Source organism: Blennius ocellaris (assembly GCF_963422515.1).
Source record: "Blennius ocellaris genome assembly, chromosome: 1".
Taxonomy (NCBI): domain Eukaryota; kingdom Metazoa; phylum Chordata; class Actinopteri; order Blenniiformes; family Blenniidae; genus Blennius; species Blennius ocellaris.
In genome coordinates this window covers 12749108-12776719 of record NC_137650.1, presented here as the reverse complement: position 1 = coordinate 12776719, position 27612 = coordinate 12749108, and the positions used below count along the sequence as shown (strand labels likewise).

Below are 27612 nucleotides of genomic sequence, written 5' to 3'. Positions count from 1 at the left end.
GCACATGTTTTACTGCCTTCATTCTTCCGGATTTAAATAAGAATCGAATCGCAGGAGGAAAGGGGAACGACTGCCAAGTAACTCTGTGACTCCCACAAGAGTTAGCATGGCCCACTTTCCAGGAATGAGCTTCGCGGCTGTAACAAGTCTTTGACCGGTGGAATTTCTTGTTTTAACGACTTGTTGTGTGAACCAAAGGTCCCGTTCAAGGCAGGGGAACTACTGGGAGCTCTTAGTTTTTTTTATTAAAATCTCCTTTCACCAGCAACTGATCCCTGCTGGCTGGATAGCCGCCAGGGTTCATCCACAGTTCAGTCAGGTAGATTGTTCACTCGCAGTTCATGCTGAGTTCACAAGGAAGGGGAATAAACTCACAAAGACTGGCAAATTTCTCCCTATGGTCAATATTCCAAGGTTAATACCTTGTGTCAATTTATTGACATAGCGTGACTTTCTCTGTCTTCTCTTTTGCAGACACAGTGGAAGTAGGTGAGTGGTCCTGTATTTTAAACACTACTTTTCAGCTTTGTTTTGCAGCGCTTGTTTGTTTCGCATCGATGTGTACACACACACACACACACACACACACACACACACACACACACACACACACACACACACACACACACACACACACACACACACACACACACACACACACACACGCACATCTTTTATTGGTTGACTACCACATTGCCAATGGTAACCATGGAGAAATTTGTTCGCTTTGTGTCATGATCCATAAAAAGCGATTTGTGTTGGTGAGCAATGTTTAGATAGTGTTATTCATCTCCATGACGGCTCTCGACAAACTGTGCCTTGCTTAAGAGCACCGCAGGCTGTGCAGAGCCAGGGCAGAGATTTCCCTTTCCCCACTGTCACACAATCCAACTGGGAGCCTCCGGGCCTTTTTGCAAGTTTTTTTTGTGGGTTGAGACTAAGACTTGAATTTGTTCTGTTTCTCAAAGGCTACAGGGTCCTGTTGCGCAGACATTTACTGTCTGCGCTCACAAGTCATGCAGCAGCATGAGTTTAAACTTGAGCAGACAAATCTCAACATTTCTTACTCAATTTGGGGAATTTTGCCCCTATTAACATTAAAGTGATGCTCTTCTGTGTGTATGTATTGACTGCTTGAGTGCTTTGTAACTGGTAAAAACTCAAAAATCTCTGTTGTTTTTTGGGTTTTTTTTTGAGGCTATATATCTGTATATAACACAGCTCTTGTTCATAGCACATATTCAGCATCAGGTTCATGAGAGTTTTTATGAGGAATTGCAAAAAGTTACCTCAAACAACTCAAGCTCTATTGAGTGGAAACTCCATCATATGAAAATACAGTCTGCTTTTTATTTCTCCTTAAGGTTTCAAGTTCGTTCTAAAATGAGAGACAAGTAAACGGATATGAGCTCTTAAAATCTCTAAATTATATAAAATAGTGCCAACAATGTCAAAGATAACTTTGTTTTTCTTTCCACATTTGGATGAAAGGGAGCAGCTTGAGGTTTATTGTTTGAAATTACCAGAGAAAAAAGCTTAATGCAGGGAGTAGCATATATCAGGAGAGTACTCTTCTTTTAAAGCAAGTTAAGAACAAAAAAGAATAGCTAATGTCAGTCTAAACTCTGAATTGCATCTATGATCAGCACAGCAACAGCAGGTAGATGTGTGCTTTATTTATTTATTTTTGGGGTGGGGTGGGGGGGCTTGTTGCTATATTTGAAAAGACAGAAGTCGAATGAAAAGAAAAAGCTCAATTACAACTGCAAAGAAAAAGAATGAGCTCGGTGGCTCTGCATGCAAATGTCTGCAGCTCATGTTGCAACACACACATAATTGTGTGTTTGTAGGTAGCACTGTCAACATGCCCAGCTCTCCTTTCATGGCAGAAGCTACACTGGCTTGTTACAAGCAGGAGGCAAATTAAAAAGCACTACAAAGGGCTCGTATGAGATGAGGATTTTTTTTTATTTCTTTTATTTTATTATTTTTAAAATGAATGATGAAAAACTGCTGTGGTGGAGCCACAGGAAATGAAAAAAGTCAGAAAATGAGCATAATAACCTGCATTAAAGCCAGACAAGAATTAACATGCAACAAAGGCTCGCATCTGCTTGAACCCAACCAGAGATTCACCATTGGACATATCAGCTTTTAGTAATTCACTTTAATGAGGATGCTGCTTCTTGTACCTTGACCTAAGCATCCACAGTGTAAACAAGCTGGTCCCTTACCCTGCTGGCTCATGTGTGAGATGGAACAGGGTCTTATTGTGGATTGTGCCAGTTCACACGCTACAAAGCAGATCTCCTTTGCGTGGTGTGATTTCTGACCTTCATCTGAGCCTCCTTCCATCTCCATATGGGCATCATTCCTTCTAATCAGCCATAGACTATAAAAGCTGCCCGGCAGCTGGAGATGGAGACGTATGGACATGAGCTTCACGGGCTGGTGAGCGAGGCAGGTGAGGGCCGAGGTGTTTAGAGTGTGAAACATTGCAGCAGCAGCAGAGGTGTGCAAGTGTGAGTTCGGCTGGCGAGAGAAGAGTCTGACAGGCTGACTGATACCAGCACAGCTGAGGAGAGAGGAGGAGAGAGGAGGGCACGGAGAGGAGAGAGGAAGGAGGGATGGCAGTCAGGGTGCTCACACTTCGACACACTGTGCTTGTGTGTCTCAGCCACTGGCAGCCCGGCTACCATGTGGACATTAATTTGCCCACAATTACTGTGTGATGTCCTGGCTGGAGGCCGACGGGCTGGAGCTCCTCTCATCACACCAGTTCATGGCTCTATCTCCTGATACGCCCCCAAAACCTCTGCTGCAAGCTGGAGCTCTGGTTTGCAGAGGTTTTACATGTTACACAAGACTAAAGCGACTACAACAGAGAAAAAAACAGACAGATAAGATGAGAATCTGCATTATTAAGATGTCATTTATTTTGATAAATTGATACAATAAACCAGGAGGTGCCAAAGCCTTGGCATATTTTTTCTTGCCACAGTATAAAATCACAACTTAACCAGGTTGCAATAAATTTCACATTAGAATAATTGTAATAAAAACATTTCATATGTAATATGTTCTGAAAAGGACATTTTTAATCTAATGTGATACAAATAACGATAATCATGCTAAATTATTTCCACTATATGATACATTACTTTGTTACAATGGGCTTCTAATTCACTAAAATAATATCTTGCAGTATAGATTACATGTAAAATATGTTGCCAAAATAATCGCGTTGTAGCACAAATACTATATATATATATATATATATATATATATATATATATATATATATATATATATATATATATATATATAAATTGCCCCTTATTTTTAATGTCACCATATTATTTTGACTAGTTCATATGAAAGTAAAGTGATGTATTATGTTAGTAGAATATAGTATCTTTGAAAACGTTCCAAACCATCTTAAAAAATACATAAAAGGTGTAATATTACTATGTTGTTAAAAGTTAAAGTATAACAAATATATATTGTAATTATGTGTTATTGATAGCAGGCATTTAATACCTCATAATGGAGCTAAATATTTTACATGAAAATGTGAACAAATGTTCCCTCTATAAAATGATAATGCAATTTTTACAACTTTATTATTATCCAAATTTAAGTGCAACAGTCTTAATAGCATTAGAATATATCACTGGTGATATTTGCTTTTTTTGATGATATGGCAGAGCTTTAAAATTGTATGTTGTAAAACAATTTTGATCATAGTGTGAAGTTTGCCAGCATATTGTGAACACATTTAACTTATTTATAATGATCTGAGCTAAAAAGAAAATGCTGTCCTGGGAATTTGTGAGCTGGTCTGGTGCCTTTTCCAGTCGGTTTAATTATACTTTATTTAATATTTGCGGCTCTCAGGTTTCCTCAGCTTCGTTTTTGTGTTACTGCTTGTACAAGTGTGTATTATTCAAAAAGCAGCTTGTTTTAATTGTTCCATCTAATGTATGTGCAAGCACAACGATGCCTTTGTGCAATCGTCTCTGGACGTTTTTTTTTTTTTTTTTCTCGAACAATGTCCTTGTTTTGTGCGACATTCATTTTCAGGTCAGAACTGCCTTAATGTTGAATTTCAGGCTTTTAGTGGAAACCTTTTGATTTGATTACGTGCTCAAGGCTTTGCAGGCCCATAACCAAAAGCGTCCTTTCAGCCAGCAGATGTGAAAACTGGACTGTTCATCAGTATTGTCCCAAGCTTTTTACAACATTTCCTGTTTGTGTCATTTCACTTCACAAATAAGGGTCATTTCAATCCATATCCAACATTTACTGCTGTTTTCAACCATTTATGTAAAAAGAGCAATACGCAAATGAATGATGCAGGATGGAATATATTCATCTCGCAACATGACCTGATCGGAAAATGTGAATAAAACCATTTGGCTTTGTTGATATGCTGAAAATATGCTCTCAATTATATACACAAGCGAGCACATCAGGTCAGTTAATTCTCATCTGTTAGGCTGTGCGTTAACCCGTGTAAATGTTACACCATTTAACGGGATAATGGGTGCATAAACAAGTCCATACAGTGGAACAAAGCCACTGTAAATAGTTTAAAAAGAGCTCATTCTATTGCATCCACCATTTTGCACTTAAAGTATATTTTTCCCCGAGAATGCACAGTGTTAATGTGAAATAAAGTAAAAAAGAAAAAAAAAAAAGTGAGGCCATTATTCCTATTTACAATAAGAGAGCGTGGGAGGAAACCACAGCCATTAGAGGTTCGGTCCTCCCTGAGTCCGCTGATTCCTGTTTGTGTGCTTGTGTGTTGCAGTGACGCCAGCAGACAGCGACTCAGGCCGGCCAGATGAAGACACATTCGGGGTGAGTTTTCTCCTTAATGATGTTGATGAAACAGCTGCTAAAGACGCTGCCCCTGGTCTCGGCGGAGAGCCGCCGCGCGTTTCAACACAGGCCTAAACTGTCTTTTATTTCGTCAAAGGGCCCTCGTAGGGGTGTGTACTTTCTTTCCTTCAACACCACGAAAACTCTCCCAGAGTTGTGTGTTTGCACACTAATGATGATGCTGATGATGTTAACGCTGTCCTGCAGTGGGCTCTTTGAAAATGTTTTGTAACATGCATTTTCTGAAATTAATGCTGCTAATGTTTACAGCCATACTGCAGCATAGAGGTGCCATAAACTGGTAGAACCCCAATCTATCCTTCCATACATGCCTCAGCTAAGTAACCTCCGCTATCATAAAGAGCTGAGGAAAAAAGGGCAGGTTCATACACACACAGGGAACATGCAAACTCGATGGCAGTGGTGGCCTCGAGTATAGAGAAGCAGACTTCGCAGGTTCGATTCCCATATGCTGTGGCTCCCTGAGGAAGACCATTGACAACCCCATCAGCTCCTTGGAGCACTATGATGTGGCTGCCCACCGCATCCTAGAAATAGGATGGGTAAATGCAGAAAAAAGGAATTTCTCCAACGGGAATCATTTTTTGTTATTAGTTTAGTTTAACATTCCACAGAATTGGACCAGGTTTTTGTTTATGTGCAGCATTGCAAAAATATAGTCAGTTCCCAGAGAAATCCAGCTTCAATTTAGATAGTTTCAAATTGTCTCAACCTTTTGAAAATTGACCTATTTTTTTTATTTCTGCTCACAAAGTATAGACCCAACATTCAGAGTTCAAAGTCTGCTTGAGTAATTTCCAGTCATTTCACTAAAGTGGTAGAGTGCGAGGATGTGACACATAGTAGCATGAAGTGATGCTACATGAAATTTGTGTTTTTTTAAAAATATATATATATTTGGTTGTATTTTTAACATGTAGAAATATATTGTATATTCTCATTATAGTTACTATATTTTGTTCTAATTATGGCAGAGCTTTCAGTCTTAATCCTTTATTTTAAAGGGTTAATTGACATTATTCACATAATAAAATATCAAAATGATTCCATCACCTGTCATCATGAACCAAATACTATTAATCCACCCAAAAAAACCATCAAGTCAAGCTTTCAAGTGTCTGTATTTCTTGATTGTCCTTTTGAAAAATGAAGGATGGAAAATGTGTTGCTTGAAAATGACACATCTCCCCAAGCCATTACTTTTGAACTATTATTGCCGGATGCTTGACATTTGCAGTAATTGTGAGACTTTCAGATTTTTTCTTTAAAAATGTTCTTATATCATCAGAATCAGAAGTATGATAGTCTTTTAAGGTTAAAAAAAAAAAAAAAAAAAGTCATTTATGAACAATATGCCCTTTTTTGACGTACCTACACATTACATCCTGTATTATTCACCAATCCATCACAAGGCAATTAAGAGTCACTAGTAAAGTTCATAAGCAGTTTCTGGACTGTAGAATAAAAGCAGAGTTCTTAAAGGAATGCGAGCAAAGGCAGAAAAGTCCCCAAACTTGGATATTTTCGATGTGAAATTGGAGAGTTAACCACTACATCATGTTGTAGATATGGAGCTCAATAACAGCGGACAGTGTGTAAAACAATCTCTCTGAAAGTTTGATCTGCCTACAACATTCAGTTCAGTAATATATCAGAGTTTGGACAGGTTTTGGCTGGCCTGAACACCTTTAAAATGTCCCTCCATTTAGAAATGAAAGGAAAACAATTTGAGGTTGATATTTTGGGGCGCTAATGTAAAATATGAAAACTCCAACGTTACATGTTTGAAATAAACACAAAGTGGACCGTCTTTGAGAAAGACTATGGAAAGTGTCGGGGCGAAAAATCTCTGGTTTTGATTGTTCTGGTCAGTCCTGAAGCGGTCAGCCAGTCGGAAGAGGGTATAGAATATAGTATACAGTATTGTCCAAAATGTATACTAAAACCTTCACAAAGCAGATGGAAAGCAGCCTGCTTTTTGCAAATCTCCAGAACGGGGAAACATTAATCCTGATTGAGGCTGTTTTTAGTAGTTAAAGTTAAGAATAAAATCTCCTTATGGATTTAAAGCCTGCAAATAAAATTCATAAAAAGGTAAAATACGGAGCCTTTAAGAGACTTTCTTCCCTGGCAGACATGTTGAAATATGGAGGCAGGAATAGCGCTGATATAATTAACAACATTAATAATGGCCGCTGTCATTGAGGTATGGCATCTCCACTTCCCTGTGTATGTGTGTGTACTGGAGTCCCGGCGTGCTCAGTGGAGTGACCTAAATAAAAGTGGACACTTGTTAATGTTATTAGCTAAACCTGTTGTTTCTTTTTTTTTTACGTTTGTGTTTGCTCATAAACAACATTGGATCTTTCTTGACTCTGTTATTTTACCATTACGGACCTCATTTCCCTTTCTGGTTGCCTACTTCACAAATAATATTTTATGATGCCCACATGTAAACCTCAACGCTGAACTCCTCCTCTGTAGAAACCCTGGAGGGGCTATGTTGCTCACTCCGTGTCCAATGACCTCAAAACATGATGGAAATGCAGGGCCATGATGAAACTCCCCCCAAAAACTTTGTAATTCGTACTTTTTATTTTTTTTCTTATCAAAGCCAGTGTTTCTGTTTATATCTGTGCACCCTGAAAACTGCCCTTCAAAGTGCCTGTGTGTGTGTGTGTGTGTTTGTGTGTGTGTGTGTGTGTGCGTGCGTGCGTGCGTGCGCGTGTGTTTTTTCTACTGAAACAAGCTTAATTGTAGGACTTATTACACTGAGTGATAAACATCCATCCATCTTACCCTGGTTTAGTTCGACATATCGACACTCTATCACATCTGCAGGCAAGTTCAGGGATTGTGCCCGACCCTAAATGTATGTTCATAGACTTGAATGCTCAAAGGAAGCACATGCGAACTCCACACAAAAAAACACCTGGATTCGAACTGTCTGGCTGTGAGAGAAAGCGACACAACATTCAGTATTTTCTCCCCCTCCTCGCAGTGACAGTTTACATCAAGAAAAAAAAAAAAAAAGCGGTTTGTAATGAGGATAAACCAGGATTTTCCAAAGCAGTCGCAGTTACTTAGCCTCACATCATACAGTAAGTCTGGCTGTAGATGAGAATCATATTTAAATCACATTCTGTCAACAGGAATACATCACAAACGAGACAGGTGTTAAACTCTTCCCCATGCCGACGCCACCTGTGAGCGAGTAGTTGTGACAATCTGGTGGCATAAACTCTGATTTTCTGTGTTTAAGGTGATCAGAAATCTGGAAGGGATTATGATGGCAGCGCGTTCCTCTGATCTGGAGTCTGACACAGCATTTCATTTCTGCCCAGGTTTCCATCGCTGTGGGTTTGGCGGGCTTCGCTTGCGTCCTCCTCCTCGTTCTTTTTGTTCTCATCAACAAATACGGCCGGCGCTCCAAATTCGGTATGAAAGGTAAGTCTACACATATAGTCAGACAGGCAGATAGGCGGCGAGACAGTTAGCTTTGTTTTTTTTTTGTTTTGTTTTTTTAACTTTTCCCGTCTTTCTGCCAGTTGCATCAGTGGGCTGGAGCCATTCCCCAAGCTAATCTCGCCTTCAGAACCTTTGTTCTCTTGAAAATGTACATGAGCAGCTACTGTAGAAGTCCTAGTTTTTAGTGCGTGTTTACTGAACCACTGCTGCACTTAAGTCACATCCTCAAGAGGACTCATTTGGAAAAATTATGTTGTTCTTCCCCTGTTGGACGGGACGATTAATGGTCTTGGTGGCTGTTTTGTGCTGCTGTGCGCCGCGTGTACTGTAGCCGGCTTCCGCCTGACAAAAAGGCTCGCATCTGCAACCACATGCACAGATATAGACCAACACATCAATATTAAAAGATGCATACACTTCATACATTCACTGCGACTCGTCCGCAGAGCAATCCTGAATTAATTAGTGGACTCGGGGCCGTCGATCACGCTGAGGAATTGAATAGGACTAATGTGGCTTTTGTGCGCGCTGGGTCAGCTCCAGGTTTGGGTCGGTCTCTTGGCGTCGCTGGAATGGTGATGATGGGAGGAGAGCTGAGCAGAGCGAGACGTACAGGGCAGGTTTAGATGTCAACTGAAGGTCTCGACAAGATGGCAGCATCCTCACTTACTTTTTCTTTTTCTTTTTTCTCTCTCCGTAATCCCACTACGTTCCTACTGTATGACCCCCCCCCCCCTGAAACCATGCATGTTCTTCATTAGACATTGTCAACATGCTGTAAAGTAGCATTAGCCACTGCCACCTTTTAATTAGCTACTTTACAGGATTAGAGTTCGTTACATACCACGGTAAAGAACCCTCCGCTGTAATTATTTAGGGGTTGGCAATTATTGTATTGGCCTAAAGCTGGCTCTCATCAAGGATGAGTCTTCTAGTTAATGAGGCTTCACAGACCTGTTTGTAATATCATAGGAATTTCCTGCCATGCTGGAAAACTGCTTCCACACAGAGAAATAAAAGTCACATCAGTCACCAGCTCTGATGAGCCAATGAATGAGATCTTACAGGATTTCACTGCAGGTTCTTGGATGTTGGTTTAGGTGATGACAATGCTTTAGTTGTATGTTATTTCTTCTCCTTTAAGCATCTTAATCCAATGAATAGAAAAACATTTCCTTCAGTATGACAGGTCAAATGATCTACAGTTTCTTATTAGTCTCATATTAAATAATTTCTGATCTTGTTCTATAAAGTGACTTTATAAACCCGAAATTTGAGTTTCGAGAGAATGAAAGTTTGAGTTTTTGTTAGGTGGTAAAACCTTGACTGAAATGAGTTTGTCAAGGGTTTCTGTTTGAACTGCTCCATTTTATAGCAAATGCAGTCTACAAAGTAATGAAGCTGATGTCAAATTAGCACTTGCTGTATCCGTGAGGGTAGCAAAATAAATTGCAAACTTATTATTAATGCAATATTCACCGTGCAATGATGGACGGACTGAAATGATTATGTTTCATGCACTGTGCATTTATGCCCTGTAAGTTCCAAATGACATTTTTAACTTGGATACGACAGAAGAGTGTGGTGATCCACAAAATGTGTGTGATTAACAATTTAAATTATTGTAATCGCTGACAGTGAAACCACACTGTTAATTGGACATTAACATAATCTCTAATTGTTGTTCTTATTTATCATCAACCACATCATTATCACATATTGCATGTTCACCTAATATTGTGCAGTGAAGTGAACTATATATATATATATATATAGATATTCCACACCAATACAGATGTGAAACTCTTGATTAAATAGCCAATGTGTTCGTTCACACTGTTGGTTTCTGCTCTTGGAATACCTTTATATACTAGAGGCTGGCTAATGGCTAATGCTTACACACTAAATAAACAACGATACTCCTGGGTTTAATGACTCCAGGAACATGAGGAAATATGTCCTGAAAATGTCCACCTTAATATTTGTTGGATTATTCTAGCTTTACTGTAAAATGTTGTAGGCTTTTGCGCAAGCTAGAAGGACTGATACTTTAATTTATTCCATGTTTACCACTAACACACCGCCATAAAGTGCTTTGCATTGTGTGTACATTGTTTTCTGCGTGTTTATCTCGTTTATTTCAATACATTCCAAAGTTCTTTCTTCTAGTGGCATTTTCCAATGACTTTAACTAAAGTTTCTAATCTTGAATCCCGGATAATTCTAAGAATGTGACTTTGAAGTACAGAAATGATTCAGACTGAAGTCATGAAAAACTCCACTAGAGGAGTCTCAGCATATGAAATGAAGACTTTATGTGAACGTAACATTTTTATTTAATTCACTGTGTGCAGCAACTTAGAATCTGGATGAATTTGGGAGAAAAAAGAAAACACAGCCTCCCTCTTCCACTGGTAAATCAACAGAGATGATTCATACTGCTGATAACGCTGCGAGCTTAGCATGTTTTGATGGTCTGATCCCTCCCGAGCCGCAGGAGTCGACTCTGCCCAAAGGGTAGTTTCTTCTGTTGAGGAAGCAGAGAATGGGCAATAAAAAGTATTTATCTCCTCAATACTGAGGTCAGTTGTTGTGATGGATACCACACAGCTATACTCTCTTTAAACGTCTTCATATTCTATCACATCCCAGCCAAAACTCATTTGCCTTTTTTGCTTAAGAGGCCCGCAGCATCTTCTGTTCAGAGATTGGAAAAGCATTGTGTCTCCAGTCAGAGCAAATCGAGCTAAAATCAAGGTAAGACTGAGTTTGATGAAAGGCTGTAATAGCTCTGTAATAGCGCAGGAGAAAGAGCCACTTAGAAGCTTCAGTAAATCACCGGGTGGAGCTGCAGGCGCTGATGAAATATGTTTGCTTCTTACGTGTACATTTGTGTTGCGTCGAGCATCTGCCGCCCGTAATGAAACTCCAGAGCTGTCTCTTTGTTGCCGTGATGCTCGGCTCCATATCCTCATGTCATGATTAACAAACAGGACCACTGCTGCTGTGCGCTGCTCTCAGGTAGCAATCTGTGTGGCCGAGCCGTCGGTGCACGAGGCACTGGCTCTGAATAGAGATGCTACTGTCTGCCCCGTCACCGTGAGTGATCGAAGGTATAAAAGACTTAAAGAGAGGTGATGTCGGTGTGGACTCTTTTAGGACCTCACGCTGGTCTCTACAAAGGCCTGATTTGTCCTGTGCATGTGCGTCGTGCGTGTGTGTGTGTGTGCGTGCGTGCATGTGTGCGTGTGTGTATTTTTTTCTCCTCCCACTCTTGTTCTGGAGAATCAGCTGGAAGGCTTGAAGAAGTCATTACCTTTGGATGGAGCCATAATGGATTTTCGCTCCACTAAATCACTGTGGCTCTTTGGGTTGTTGGGGTTTGATCACCGACCGTTTCTGGCCATTTAATAAAAACTCCACTTTTTTTCCCCTTCTCTCTCTCCTCTTTCTCTATCTCTCTCTCTTGTTTTATGGTGTGTGTGTGTGTGTGTGTGTGTGTGTGTGTGTGTGTGTGTGTGTGTGTGTGTTGATTTGCTGGCATTTCAAGGCTTGCTGCCAGTTCCATCCTCTGGCTGCTCTACATTACAGCTCGGACTGACACACTGCTTATAATTGTGCTTTTGTGAAAGATTGTGTGCATACATGCACGTGTGTGTGTGTGTGTGTGTGTGTGTGTGTGTGTGTGTGTGTGTGTGTGTGTGTGTGTGTGTGTGTGTGTGTGTGTGTGTGTGTGTGTGTGTGTGTGTGTGTGTGTGTTCAACTCCTACTGCAGACAACCTGTTGCTCTGATCAATATGTTGTCAACTTACCTTCTCGCCTAACACATCTTGCAGCCTAAGCATCGAGCTCATCTTTCAAATAGTGATTCACACCAGTGGGCTTTAAAGTGTCTTTCACACAGATTTTTGTGTCAGCAGGGAATCAATAATGCTTCTTGAGAAAAAGACACTCAGCATGTTCGTAATAACTATTGCATCCCCCCTGTCATCTTTTCTTATATTGTGTTGGAAAATTACCCCTCACCCCTCACTGCTGTAAGTGCTGCTGATATGTAACAAAATGTATATTATATTGTCACCTTCCCCATCTACAATGAAGGAAATAACTTAAAATAGAGGTAGAAATATGTGGACAAGCTGCTTCAGACTGGACTTGTATAATTGCGTCATAAAGCACAAACTAAAGAGGCTTCTTAATTTTGTTAAAGTCCATATTAACTTTGTATTATAACTAGTGCGGCATTATACTTGGTGAACGTTTGAGTATTGCGATGACAATGTGATTTTTATAAATGCAACTTTGAGATTTGCTATTGAAGCTAGCCAGATGAGTAAATATACATACAGATTTATTCCCCCCCCCCCCCCCCCCCCCCCCCTCTGGCAGAGAAGTTCTCCAGTGTCAGGATGAACAAGTGAACACATCAGTCACAGCAGCGCTCCACATTATGAGCAGTAACATTATATAATAACCTGTGGTAGCATCAACCGCTGTTTACCTGCCAGTTTAGTAGAAATACTGCCAGTTCAGCATCTGATTAAAGTCAATTTGTTCACCGACAGCTGTCTCCAGCAGAGGAAAACAATGTTAGAGATTATTCTGTTTCCTCTTCACAAAGCCAAACATGGTTTTCTTGCCTACAACAGGTGTGGATGGTAATAATCGTCACCTGTGAGGAGCTTTTGCGTTGCTATTTACAGCTTTATCTAAGCTTCAATCATCAATCACCTGGCTCATTCTGTCCTCCAGTGAAAAATAACTGTTTTAACTGTTGAATATTTGTTCACATTTTTTAGAATCAGTGATTGTAAAGTAGTCGTAAAAGAAGATTCAAAAGTTAAACTTTAATATGCTTTTGATATCTGAAATGCTCTACAGTGCAGTAAGACAACATTCTGAAGTTGTCCTGAGAGTCCCACCACACTTTGGGAGTCAACGCCACATTGTGCTGCATTCTGGGTATATCTGAGGCTCATCCACAATATTTGCTGGCAGCTGCTGTGTGTTTACATAACAAGCAGATGATACAGGCGCTATTTCTGGCTACATTTCAGTACACTCACGGGTTTTGGACTGGAAACGTACAGTGAGCAAACAAACATGTCAGGAGGAAGTAACAAATGATGAAAGAAACAACTCTGAGAAACGCTTTTTGTCATTAGGACTGCAGAGAATAATGTCCATTTAAATGAGCGAAACTTTCTCGGTGTGTGCTATGCATACTTTATTAACCTGTTGGCTTTCATTATACCATTGTACAGTTTGCACACTGATGAGCCACAACATTACAAACGCTCACAAGTGAAGCAAGTCTTCACCACATCATGTATTTGTCAGGAGAATGTATGAGGCAGCAAGTGAACATTTTGTCCAGAGAGGTGATGTGCACAAGCACAAATTTTGGCCCAAAAAAAGCAAAAACACTTGGTCACACAGAGACTCCAGCATCTGGAATTAAACAGCAGAAGTTTATAGGTGACGTAGAGTCCATGGATCAAAGCTGTTCTAGCATTAAAGGGGGTGAACATACCCAAACCTAGTGGCAGTGGATCCCACCCAGGTGCAGAACTGAACGATTCAAACGCTCCTTTATAGCCATCACCATCAGATTTAACAACAGCAGTTTGGCTCAAAGTACATACAGCCCTGAATTTTACAACTTCCAACTTGACATTTTATCTAGCGATTTGCTGTGACATATGAATTTCTTCTCTCAGGGATTAAGAAAGTACTTCTTACGTTAGAGTGGTAGTCATACAGTTATGGCTCATGGGTTTATATGGTGCAACAAAAAAAGTGGAAATTGTTGCGCCTCAGTCCAGTGATTTTATTGCATTTATTTACTCAATTAGTTTGTTTCCACAGTACCATTGCTAATCGTTTTTGAATCTTTTTGAATTTACAGTTAAAAAAAAAAAAAAAGTGTGTCTGAACTGTTAACTTGGCCATGAGATGGGCAAAAGCAGCGAATTATGAAAATTATATCAGAAATGCACCCTGAACACGTAGCCAGAAACACTTCAGCTAACTACAACTATAGATTCCTAGTATTCTGCTTAACAGCATGCTGTGAAGGTCTTCACCCTCTTCAACCATAAACAGGTTGAACTGAAGAGAAAAATCACTGTTTTGTTTTGTTTTGTTTTTCCCTGTTAAACTGAACGCTCCTAATATTTTGAGGCAGGAGCGATGAAAAGCAGCAGGGGGATAGCCGTCAGTCACAACTGTCAGTCGCTGCAATCATGGCGCGTTCGCTTCCGCCTCAAGCCGTGGTAAGAGCCCCGCGGTGCACTTCCTGAAACAAGAGGTGGATATGTAACCACAGCTGCGTGAATGCCGACTGCTGGATGTTATAGCTGAGCATCAAAATGTCCACGTTTCAGTGGACAGTGTTTGTCAGAAAATGTCTTGTTGGGTTTGTAGAGGTTCTGCGTTGAAGGTAGAAGCTGGAACATGGTGCACATTGGGAGTGGATCTGCAGCTATTCCAATAGTCTTGTCGTTTACAGGATTTAGCATGTCTACCCATCGTCATCATAACTCCCCACATCATTTATGAATTCTAGACCAGCGGTGTCAAACACATTTTTGAAATTTTTTTGGGAGGTTTGGTGGAAGCCTTATGTTTGACATCCCTGACATTTCATCCTTTCGTAGTGTCGTCAACAACAAACAAAAATCGCCTGAAAAAGTAGCAGAAGCAACTGTACCGCCATAAAATCAAATTGAATATCAACATTCTTGTCAAAGAAGAAACTCAAGGCTGTGGTGGTATAATCTGCACCACAACAAAGACATTTGAATTATGTATTTCCAGGTTATTATGGCACTATTCCACCGGTCAGGCGACCTCAAGATGAACTTGGGCTGTATGTGTCCCCCGAACTAAAACATGTTTGACACCCCTGCTGTAGAGAATGTTATGTAAAGCATGAATCATGAACCAGCCTACATTTTTAGCATAACAGTTGTAATTATTTTAAGTCATATTAGAAGTATGAGTATATTGCATTTCTGAGATGAATTAACAGAATGATTTTATTCAGTTTTGTGCAAAGAAGCAACAGAACATAACACTCGTGACTCAAATGAAATGCTGAGTCACCAGACCACCAGGGTGGGATTCAGAGGGGGCAGACAGCGGGGCACCTGCGAACCAATGAGGTGTATGGACACTCTTCACATTTAATCACATGTAGCCAGTCGGTGAGCACCGCTGCCCGCGTCACTGGGACTTTAACCGAGCATGCCGTGTGTGCTGAACTGTGATGTTTTGAAGAAGACACTGCCGGGACCTACTCTTATTACAATCTGATGTGAATCAACATGGACAGTTTTGAGTTTTCAGACAGACAGGTAGATGAATTACAGAAATGTCCACCAACTCGCACACACCTACACCGATAAGCACATAAAACTTGGCCCGCAGCTTCCTGTGAGCTCCTGTGATCCAGACGTGTGTGTCAGGGCGACTTACCCTCTTCTCCGCTACATTACCTGAACCAGGCCCGGGGATGATTAGCCCTCACACACCCCCACGCAAACACACAAGCGCACACAGCAGTATTTACCGCATCACTGCCCTGCGAGGTCTCCAGTGGCAAGATTGAGCTGTGCCGACAAACACTGAGACATGTCCGTCCACAGACAGACAGAAATCCTGCTGTCGTGTGTAACCACACATTGAGCTGAGCTGGAAGAAAATCTCATTTTCTCAGCTTTTTTTTTTTTCTTTTTCTTTTTCACTGCATCTAAAATGTAAAAGAACAAAAGAAAAAGTAAAACAAAATATTAAAAAGATTATTATAGCCATCCAAAGGTACTAATATTTCATGTTTAATCTAAATGTGAGGCGAAAAACATCCATGATGTCATTTATTCCACTCAAAATGTAAATATCTGTGTAATATGCTGTGCAGGTATCCACTTGAGCTGGTGAATGAGCCTGTGGGGTTAGAAGGGTCTCTCATGAGCACATCCTGAGGGTCACCAGTGTCTCATTTACACCAGCTGGCAGGCAGTTTAGAGGCTCTCTGTAATGGATGTCACAGCAATGTTTGATTCCATATATTTACATATTTGCGGTCAAAAAAAAAAAAAAGCAAATGCTTAAAACTCAAAGGAAAGGGGCATGTTATGGACTACATTAGCATTTCTAGCAGCATAGCCGCTCCTCTCCTTCCACCAGGTTTGAGACGGAATTCAAAGCCAGCGAAAAGACACCTGGTGACGGCGAGGAGGGAAACGCATCACAGTGTTTTGGAGTGAAGACGAGCAAATGTCAAACAATTTCAAGAAAAATAAAAGACCTGAATATGAAAGTACTTTAGTAATTAAATTTTATAGACTTATTTGGCAGCGATCGAAAGATAAATGAGCAATTAACCCATGGGAGCACAATGCAAAATGAGAAAAAAACATATATTTTTTTAAATAATTAATTAATTTATTCATTTCACTAAGCTATTAAACTTCCACTACATTTGGAAAAAAGACGTCAGTGTTTTGTTCAAACTATTTCTTCAAAGCTTTTGAAGTCCTTACTTTGCAGTGGGTTCAATTGGAAAATTCTGCTTTGCAAAAAAAGAAAATACGCACACAAAAACAATGAACACCTAAAACGTCAAACCCATGCTTGATGCCTCAATTCATTTAGTTTGGTTCAAAGCACCAAATTCCTTTTAGTGTCATAGCTAATTAAAACCTGCTTTGTCACTTGCTCTCTTTGTTTCAGTGGTAGATCTTGTCACACAGACAAATCACAATTAAAAAAAAAGGTTTGATGCGACTGTTTCCATTTTTACTGCAACAATTCTCCAAAATGTAGAGTTTCCGAAAAGGTCCTATGAAATATCAGTTTATAATACACTAATAAAATAACCAAACCTGATTCCCAGTAAATATATAAAACACCAGAATTTAAAAGGCAGTTTTTTGTTATTTGAAAGTGTTGTGTAGTATATATGCAGCAGTTTTCCAAATATATGGCAAAACCATTAACATGGTTTTGTCAAGCAATCAGCATGAACTGATGAAGATGCTGGGATAAGAGATAAACATATCTTCCAAGTAGTTTGACAAGAAACACAGATGATTGTTCTCCCTGAAGATTTCAAGCATCTAGTCCAGGGGTGATTTGCAAGGCTCTTGGGTAAAAATGCAAGAGTCTCCGATACGACCAAACTTCCATCAAATGGTAAACATGTCAATGAAAACATGTTTAAAAAAAAAATAAAAAAGATTTATTTTATGCAGCAGACGCAATACAGTACTGAGACCAAAGCTTAGATATTGGTGATGCTGCCATGAAAGAGCAAACTAGCATTAGCCTCAAAGCCATTAGTTTGTAAAAACTCCCATGATGAAACAGTTATAGTATAGGGATGTTTTAAGTTTCACTGTATTTTACACCAGAAGGTATCATTAAATAGGCTTTATGTTGAGATTACAGTCATTTTCCCTAACAATTGTTTGGCTTCATCACATACACTTTGTGTCGTAACAAAGAAAAACTTTGAAGTTTAATTTTAAAGGTTATTGTGGCACACCAGTACACCGGTAGCTTCCAATTTGGTTGATTGGTTTGTACTCACTGCATTCACTGATTCCACTGGTTCATATTCAGGTTTACCTCAGAGCTCGAGGGCTGAAGAGTCGATCAGAGACAGAGGAGGGCGCAACAGAAGGCGAAAACTGCTAACCAATAAATTACACTCAAATGATGTGACAATGAGTAAATACTGTGGACAGATTTTCACAAAATACAGTCGTCTTGCATGCCACAGTTTCTAAAAAATTGGCATTTCTGGGCGGCTTTAAAAAGAGACAAAAATCAAACATATATCCACTTCTCCAGGGAACACTAAACCACTGTTTTGGCACAATACTGTGCCAGTGTAAATAATTTTTTCATCAGATTTCTATTTTTTCCCCTTGTGGTTCACCAGATAAAGTCTTAATCTTGTGTGAGTAGCAGTGTAAACACTTCTTCCTCTGCACACATTAGTATAGATTCAGTAAACATTGTGATGAAACTAATTGTGGAAATATTTCATCCATCTGTGGATATTTTGTCCCTTTTTCTTTTTCTTTTTTCCCCACAGTTCACAAGCCGCATGTCTTGTGCACAAACTGTGTGTACCCTTTGCTCTGTTGCCACGGCAGCGTCGTCTTAATTGGCTGTAATTCATTCTTCTGAATACGTGCGACAGATGGGGACTGCCAAGAAAACAGCAAAGGGCCCACCGGGAAGTACTCCCCCCCCCCTTCTTCATTGACAGTTTCTCTTCCCAGAAAAGAAAGCAGTTTTTAGGAGGGAGAGTTCATCTTGCTTTCGCCTCTGTCATCATATTGTGTTACTTTTGAGACCGTCTCTGCCGCTGATGCATGCCGCAGACCGCCGGCGCTTTTAGTTGAAACCTAAAAGGATTTAGATGCAGCCTGCAGCCTTTCAACCACAGCATGATCTTGCATGTCCTTCCACAGCTCTTTTTGCACCTTGTATGGAAAAATGGAAATTTAAAAAAAAAAAAGGAAAAGAGGAAGAAGCCCTATTTATTTATTTATCCCATTTCAAAGTTGCATGAGAGTCTTTCCAAGTACCTTTGCGGAGCTGCTCTTGGTCCCTGGATGAATACGGAGTACAGTGTGGCCTAAGGTTGTTACTGTGGATGTGGTGCTCCTGGTTTTCCGTTATTTTGGAACTCTTAGTGATAGAGCGCTAATGGCTAAAGTGCCTTGTGCCCTCTCGATGCGTTTCCAAGGAGTTGTACGCTTTTCGACTGTGCCACATATTACTCCCAGTAAAAAGCCAGACCTGCAGAGTGGTCTTGTTGAATGCACTTTAGAGGCTTCTTCCCCTTTTACGTCTCTCCTATCAATAGTTCAGAAGGGTGACCTCGGTCTTCTGAGTTTAACAATAGCTTAATATAGCACATTTAAAATGTCACGACGTGGCAGAATACAGATGTAGGAGCCGGTGGAGGCTTTCTCAACTGTTGTTGCAATTTGGCTCCTTCCCCAAGGGAAGACGTTCAGAAAATATCAAGTTTGCTGTCTTTTTTTTTAAACCAGAGGAAGTTAGAAGGACTTGACTGCATGAAAGGCACCAGCATTTCGCTTTATGAAGAATTCAAACATAGTTACACTGTCAACCATTTAGAGGGGTGAGCTGTCTTCAGTGCAACAGAGGAATGAAAATGCATCAACACGAATCAGAGGAGAAAAGAAACTGGGTAGAAATATCATGTTGCTGTACTTAAATGCACTTTTTAGTACTATTTTGACAACTTTGTATGTTCACGTAAACATTTGAACAGATTTATGTGTACTTAAAAAAAAAATAAAAATAGTGCGCCATCCTGAGCCTCTTTCCAACATCCAACCGATTTCAGACTAACAGCTGTGGACCATAACACACACAAAACCACTATCTATTACAACTATCTTCTGTCAGTGCTTTTTACAGACCTCATATAAAAATGTTAAAATCCCCTGAAGGATTGATGGAATACAACTGCAAAATACTTGAATGAAATAAGTTGCCTATGACAACTTTTCAAAACTTAAAGGATGGTGCAGGTGTGTCAAACTCTAGAAATTGTGACCGTCTTTGAAATATGAAATATGAACACCCAAATGAAGAATCAAATCACATCCACCAGGTGAAAAGCAACACCGCTGCCGCATTCAAAGCCAGGAAATCCCTGACTTATTAATGCGTGACTTCATGAGATTATACAATATTCATTTATCAACGATACACATGGACAGTACGGCACGCTGATCACTCGGTTTCACTTTATTACAGCAGAAACATGTAGGGCTCAACTTCCTCACTGCTCTTCTTTTAGTTTAGATTCTCCATCACGTTGTTTTGAGGCTGAGTTTATCTTGTGTGAGTTTTTTGTGTTGGAATATTACTTCATAACTGCGATGGGACGAGCAGTCCTGCGCTTCATAAATTGATGTTTCTGCAGTTCTGTCAGGTGAGATCATGAACCTCATCATCACAGATCAACCCTTGTGGAGATAAACAGGCTTGGAACAAGTCGAGAACAAAAACATCCTTCAAAGCCTCAGCGATGAGGATTTATTTTATATGTCAAAAAGATCGCTCTAAATTAATGATTGTGCGATTGTGAATTAGTGATTTATCCTGGTGAGAAGTGAGCGGGCATCATAGTACGGAAAACCCAGAGTTAATCCTTGAAGTTATCGCGATAAGAGAAAATCCAGCATCGTAAGGCCTCTGGTCCTCTGTCACCCTGGTTCAAGGATGGCCATTGTCATGATCTTGAAACCAATGACAAGCAAAAAAAAGTAGGTGGGATGTAAATAAATACCTTTTGGAGATTTCCCTCCAAACACATAAATCCTACCATGGCAAGGGCACCCTTCACGTTTCACTGGTTTATTTTTTCGTGAATGGATGATGCACACTTGTGACGGTTTATTATTGCGCAATGCATGTCGACTCACGTACAACATTGCATCGGCTGCAATTCAACTTGCGTTTTCATCATGCAACATGCGCGATGAAAACTTCGTCATGCCCACAATTTATTAGATTCATGTCATACACTGTGGCTAGATGTGAACTTATGAGAATTTAAGTAATAATTTGGTTGTGGCTTTAGTCTCCGTCCCAGTTGCCAGATCTCATAGACTTCTCACTGTGAAAATTGCAAAATGATCCCATGTAATGTGAAAAAAAATACCAAGTGATCCAATAACAATATGAAATATATCATGTGAGCAACCACACATTAATTCAACGTAGAGAATAAATGTATGTGAGCATGCTTGAATAATAATTAAGAATGACACTGATCAACCATAGCCTGGATAATGAAGTAAAAAGCATTTTATCAACACGCCAATACGATTTTGTTTTCCAGCCCAACATGTTCAAAAGCAAGCCTGGAAAAAACTACCCTCACATGGTCATGACCTAAAGAATGGATACAAGCGGTCAAAAATGTCGACGGGTTCAGATATCCGAGGGGATTGCTTCTTTTCCACATTGAGAGGGGGCAGTGGGTGGTAGTTTGGGCATCTGTTTAGGCTTCTTCCTCATACTCATCCAATGGAAGTAATACCAGGTACCGCCAACTGGATCACAACCCCTGTAGAGATTATATCTTTCAGTTGGGCCGGGCTCAGTTCAGGCTGCCCCCAGATGAGTTAAAAAAAAAAAGAGCCTGGGGTTAGTGGTTTATTTTCTTTCCATTATGCTTCTGCAAACCCTTGTGGATTAGGTGGAAATAAAAGATTGATGGATCTAAAAAAATAAATAAAAAACAAAAAAAACAACCTCAGATACTGCTTTTTTATCTATACCACAAATAGCTTTGTTACTCTTTTTTCGAGCTGAAAATGCTCCACACACATGACTGCATTTGCAATCTGCCGTCCTCAACATGCATCAGCCTCTGACTTGATGATTTTAGTGGGACTGCATGGGGCATTGGTACAGCCAGAGTTCCCATTACTATGACAGATGGAAGTAGAAGTAGTCCCTGCTAACCTGCTGGGAATTGCTCCTATAAATAGAAGAAGAAAAAAAAAAATCTCTGTTGATTTAAAACACGTTGCCTTAAAATGGCAATATGGAGTGCAAAATGCAATATGTTACAATGCAAAGGAAATGCATCCAAAGAACAGATAGAAGTTTTCCAAGATTTCAGTATTTTTCCAAAAAGTTTAATTGTCCAGAACATTTTCAAAAACAATATATCACACAGCTTCTTCTACAACCCTTTGCTGATATTAATAACTCAGTATACACATGATAATTCAAACAGGGTGGTTGTTAATGTCTCAGTATCTTACCTTTGTAACAGATTCATGTAGTAGTCACACAAAATAGCAATAAAGGAGCTAATTCAGATCACAAACTTATTGCTTATCCAGGTTAATTGTTCCATGACTTGTTTGAAATCCTTAGTTTCATGGACAGAAAATAAGTTTGTTTGAAATGTTCTTCGACAGCTAACTATTTGATAAATCAAAAGCCATTTACACGACTGCCCACCAACTCACACCGGTGCAGAAGAGCCATGGTGGCAGTGCTCATGCACAGTAGCATTGTTGTTACTCTTTACAGATATATCTGCAATGCAGCATAAATGAAGATCCTATGTTCTTGTGCCACCACTGGGATGAATGCCTGCATATTCACTCCAGAAAACACAGTACACTTCCGCACCCTTGTTTTAATGCCAGTTTACTAATTAGTATTCTTAATGTAAGCCCAGTAATTAATAATCCTCAGATTTTCACACTTCCTGTCTTTAAGCCCTCTGTAGCACTACATTTCTTAATATCCATCCAGTACACCACACCCAGTCTTTTCTCAACCTCTTACCGTTGGCCATGTTTCTTATGAGAACCTGACTCCTGCTTGAAATCACATCATCAACAGCGAGCTTTTTCTTTTCCGAAAGAGTTTTGATCGGCCTTGCACTGTAAAGTAATCATAGAGGCATTTATTTCTGCCTTGAACTTTAATTCAACCTCCCAACTATACAGTACATTCTTTATCCTGGAGGACTCCTGCTAATGATTATTGAGCTCGTTTTTTTTTTCTTCAAAAAACATGGAGGCCTTGAAACAGACTCATGCGGTATGGCTGCTGATGAGTTTCCTCCACATTAATGAACATTAAGGGACTGGATCTCCCAGAGTCGGGCTTGGACAGCACTTTCCACGTCTCGTAATACAAAACTGACTGTTCCCCGTCGGCTCCACCATGTCAGCAAGATGTGTTTTCTAAGCGCCGCACTTATTATTATCATCAAACAAGTCAGGTTACAGACAGGTTGGGGATACAATTGGAGGGAACTTCCTCAGGCTGCTGTGAGCCATAGCAACAGCTCAACTAACGTTCCCACGTCTTGAGAGATGGCGTCAAACTAGACCAAGACGCAGTTAAACCAATAGGTGAAGCTCACCCACAAGCCCTTAACCCTTTAATCTCCAATGGTACTCCCTTGTCATGGCTTCAGTTTAGATTTCCTCCATAGGCCGTGCAATGCTGTTACTAATTATAGTGCACGAGCAGTAGAATGGTTGTTTTCAGCATCTGATGGTGATATCGCTGCCTTTTTAGCCCCTTAAATTCCACTGATGCTAAAGAAGAGCAGGCTTTAAGGTTTTTTTCTTAATCCGTTTGCTATAACCACTACCTAATTCAGTGTGAATTTTAGCCACCGGCCTAGGAAACAGCTCACATTATGTAACAGCCAAATGTAGGCTGCAGCACGCTCACTCCTACGCTGGACAGAATTGTGGATCTTTCACACTGACAAATATAAAACAGCAGCTCCCACATTGAAATTAATTCCTCTGATTCGGTAATGATGATGCGACATTGTGTTTCATAATGTCGTAACAATATCAATGTAATTATATGTATTATATATATGTATATATACACACACACACACACACACACACACACAAAAGAGAAGGCACATTGTTGACTAGAGTGCAATGTTACACTGACTGTGTATTGATAAGACTCTTCTGTATAGTAGTAGTGTGTGTTATACAGTGTACAGACCAACTGTAGTTGAGTGATGATAGTTATGATGTCAATGAATGTTTGTATGTTTTGAGATTCGTCCACACAAAAAAACTGCCCTTTCTCTCACCCATAATTGAAACCAGGTATGATTGGTAAGTGTATGCGTGATCATGTATTAAGGTCGCCATTCACACAACAATATTGAAGTGAAAACATAAATCTTCTCTTCTGTTTTAGGCGTCCATTTATATGACAACGGTCCTCTGAACTTTTTGAAAAGGCTCCGACTACGTTCTTGTGTAAATGGGGAAAACACTGCAACTGCACAAGCGCACCACAGTTATGGTAAATCATTTTTTCTCCACATGCACAGGTAGATGGACAATAACAGTAATCTTTACCTCCAGAGTGTCATGATCTCCAGTCCATATTCTCCTGGGACTTTGTAGTTTTATAGTTGACAGTCACTGCAATAACAATCCAACTTGGCCGTCTGTCCATATGAATGGCTGTGTGTCAGTCACTCCCATTGTTAATGTTTATAGTGTATTGTTCTCTGTGCGCATGTGTGTGTGGTTTCATTACAAAAACATTTAACAGCATCTACTATTCATTCTTTTTTATGAGCTCTATCTCTATCATTAGAGTATCTTCCCACACTGAACTGAGTAGTTTGCTGCAGAAGCATTTATAAATTAACTATCTACCTTATTGTGTACAGACTGTATCTAGTACAATCTGTTTTCTGAAGCATCTCTGCCAAAATTTTACTTCCATAAAGTTGTCTGGCATGCAGATGGTTTTGTGTAACAGTAAAGTCCCTGAAGGAAGCAGCCAAAAGACAAAGATGGAATATGATATTGTAAATCAAGTATTCTACTCCTTCCATGTAAGCTTATGACCTAACCTCAGTGTCGGCAACAAATATTTTTAGACTATTTTCCACGTTGTCTAAAACCCCTTTATTGAATGCATCATAATATTCAAACTTCTGCTTTTTTTTATTTTTATTGCCTTGTCCACTTTGTGTATATCTTTTTTTTGTTGTGTTTTGCATGAGGGCCGGCTAACCTAACCTAACAATATCCTCATACATCCATACATAACACTGTTGATATTAACATGATCGTCGGCATATCTTGGCCTGCTTTGAACTCTCGTTCTCACAAAGCCGTGAAGTGTGTCTTAAGGTCCCTGTCCTTGTTTCGCCTCCTGACAAGTGCTCCAACGGTGTGAGAGCGCGACCAGACAGCCGCACTGTTTTGACAGGAATTTCGCAGATTGGAGTCCCGCCTTCCTCATTCGAAAAACAGTCCGTCTGTAATGAAGCTGTTTTCCCATCTCTCAGTGAACTGGGCTTGTTGTATTGATCCTGTGAAGCTGTGTTCACGTTTGATGTGCAGATCATGCTTCTGCTTCTGTAGAGTGCTTTAGAATGCCCCGTGCTGCCCCCGCAGAAACAATTTGACTTCTGACATGCTCACTTACTTCTGATGCCATGTTTCCAACTTTTGCGAGCCCTGCCTCGTCAGCAGTGTTTCACTGGAAACTCGCAGCTCTGCTTGAAGCATGGAGCTGCTCCGCTGATCAAAGCAATACAACCAAAGCAAACGTGACCTTTTTTGCAAAGACGTTAACACGGCCAATGCTGCGAATTACCTGAAATTTCACTGCTGTTTCTGCAAGTGTTTCTTGTCAGATTTTCATCATCCAAAACATTTCTTGAATTTTCAGTTTTAAACTCCCCCCCCCCCATTTACACAGAGATAGATTAGGAGTGTTTTTTTTTTTTGTGTTGCTCAAAATGGTATGGATTTTTGCCCCCCTTTTTTTGTTTCTTAATTAGTTTTAGCCTTTTTCTTTCTAGAGTGTGGCCTTTGTTCTTTCACTAGGGTCATTCAAAACACCTCACTGAGACATGACATGGCTTCATGTTGAGTCAAATATGGAATCTATTGCTACAAAACAGGAAGTCAGATAAAGTGCAAGCCATTTCTAGCAGAAGTGATACTCTTTGTTAATGGACTCAACATTAGTGGATTTAATTTATCTTTTATGTCAAGCTTTTTCATCATAATCATCATTATCACCATCATCTTAATTCATTCATTACTGACACAAGGTTTCCTCTCTGACCTCCTCGGCATTCCTTAAACACAATTAAGATGTCTTTTATTTTCAAAGAACTATTTCAATCGTTGTGATTCATCCATATCTTCCATCATATTCGTATCCTTTGTATGCTTAAACAAAAGATGACTATGTTTCTTGTTAAAAGGACAATGGAAAACAAAAACAGCTATGATTTCAGACTTCCTCTGAATAAAAGACTGAATGAAATAGTATTTTTTACATCACAGCAGAAAGTACCGATTAGGCTCAAATCCAACTTCAAATGTACAGAAATATTCTTTGATTTACTCACCATCAAAGGTAATCCCTTAACAATTTCTTCATCTGCTTTCTTGAGAAAACACAGTCTCTGTGTCCAGTCTAATATCGTTCAACTCTTTTACCTGGTATCCTCTGGTGATGGTATATCTGTTTATATTTCAAACATCATAGTCTCACTAAGAGTTTTGTAGAACTATATGCTTCCTGTGACTATATTTGCCTGCTGATATATACAGAGGAATAGATTTCCAAGATGTGCACTACGCTAATATCCAAACAGAGACATTCACGGGCCCGTCCTGACGCCACCTCGGTGAACAGTGGTTTGCTCTAAAGCATCACGATCCTCGAGTCATAGGTCTCTGCATTCAGGCTTTTATCAATACGTTTCCTCGATTGAGTCACTTTTGTTTCTTGCATCATTTCAGAAGAACATCTCGCATTATGCTGCTACTGCCATGCTTTCCCTTAGAGGTATCAATGCCTTGTCTGCTGCAAATATGGTGATTGGAACTCAGAGTGTTGTTTTTGTCTCCCTGGAGTGAACAAGTATTTTATTACCTGCCAGTCATTTCAATTATGTTTTTGACAGGATACACCCCTTTCTAAATAAGTGCCCAGCTGACGGAGTACTCCTGGTCTTTTTTTTTCCTTCACAGAGATAAGTGTTACCCTTGTTTGTAAAGAGTCTTGTCTTTTTGATGACGTTAACTGGTCTCTCTTACCATGACACTCAGTGTGGATGGAGGTCCACTTTGCTTTCAGGGTCTCTCAAGTTTTTAGTGATTTAAGGATTTTATTACTGATATTTTATTACTTATATAGTGTGCAAAGTGAATCTGTTGGACATTTGTTTTAGTTTGTCCTGTTGTGTGTAGTGTATCATGAGTAAATAAGTGTCTTCCTTCCAAAGCATCACTTAGTGCTGCATGTGGAAGTATTAGTAATTCTGACCTGAAAGGATGATCCCGGCTTGACTCCCAGGCAGGGTGTCACATATTCTCCCTTTGGTTTAAACCTCACATTTGCCCCTCTGTCAACTGAAAGAAAAAAATGACTCCCAAAAAGTACTTGTATTGTATTTGTGTTTCCGAAGTTGTTAAGTAGATTTTCCAGGTGGTTGTCTTGGGCTAATGGCAAACGTAGATACACTGCTTTGGACCAGTGTGTTTGTTAAATAAATGAGCTGAGGAAAACTTCTTTAAAATAGAGTTTTACAGTTAAACTACGTTTTCTCTTTTTTTCATTAAGCATAATTAAGCTGTCTGAAGTAACTATAAATAAAGAAAATAGAATATCCTAATTGAATCCGTG

General features: G+C 39.8%; 1 protein-coding gene across 1 annotated transcript in view; it reads left to right on the top strand.

The window, feature by feature from the left end:
* ntrk3b (neurotrophic tyrosine kinase, receptor, type 3b) overlaps window positions 1-27612 on the top strand; it is a gene marked incomplete at both ends in the record, with an annotated part of 279095 nt that overhangs the window by 161907 nt on the left and 89576 nt on the right. Inside the window, 2 exons of the mRNA XM_080500842.1 lie at window positions 4814-4863; window positions 8250-8352. Of these exons, the coding sequence (XP_080356968.1) occupies window positions 4814-4863; window positions 8250-8352 (153 nt within the window). The remainder of the gene's footprint in view (window positions 1-4813; window positions 4864-8249; window positions 8353-27612) is intronic.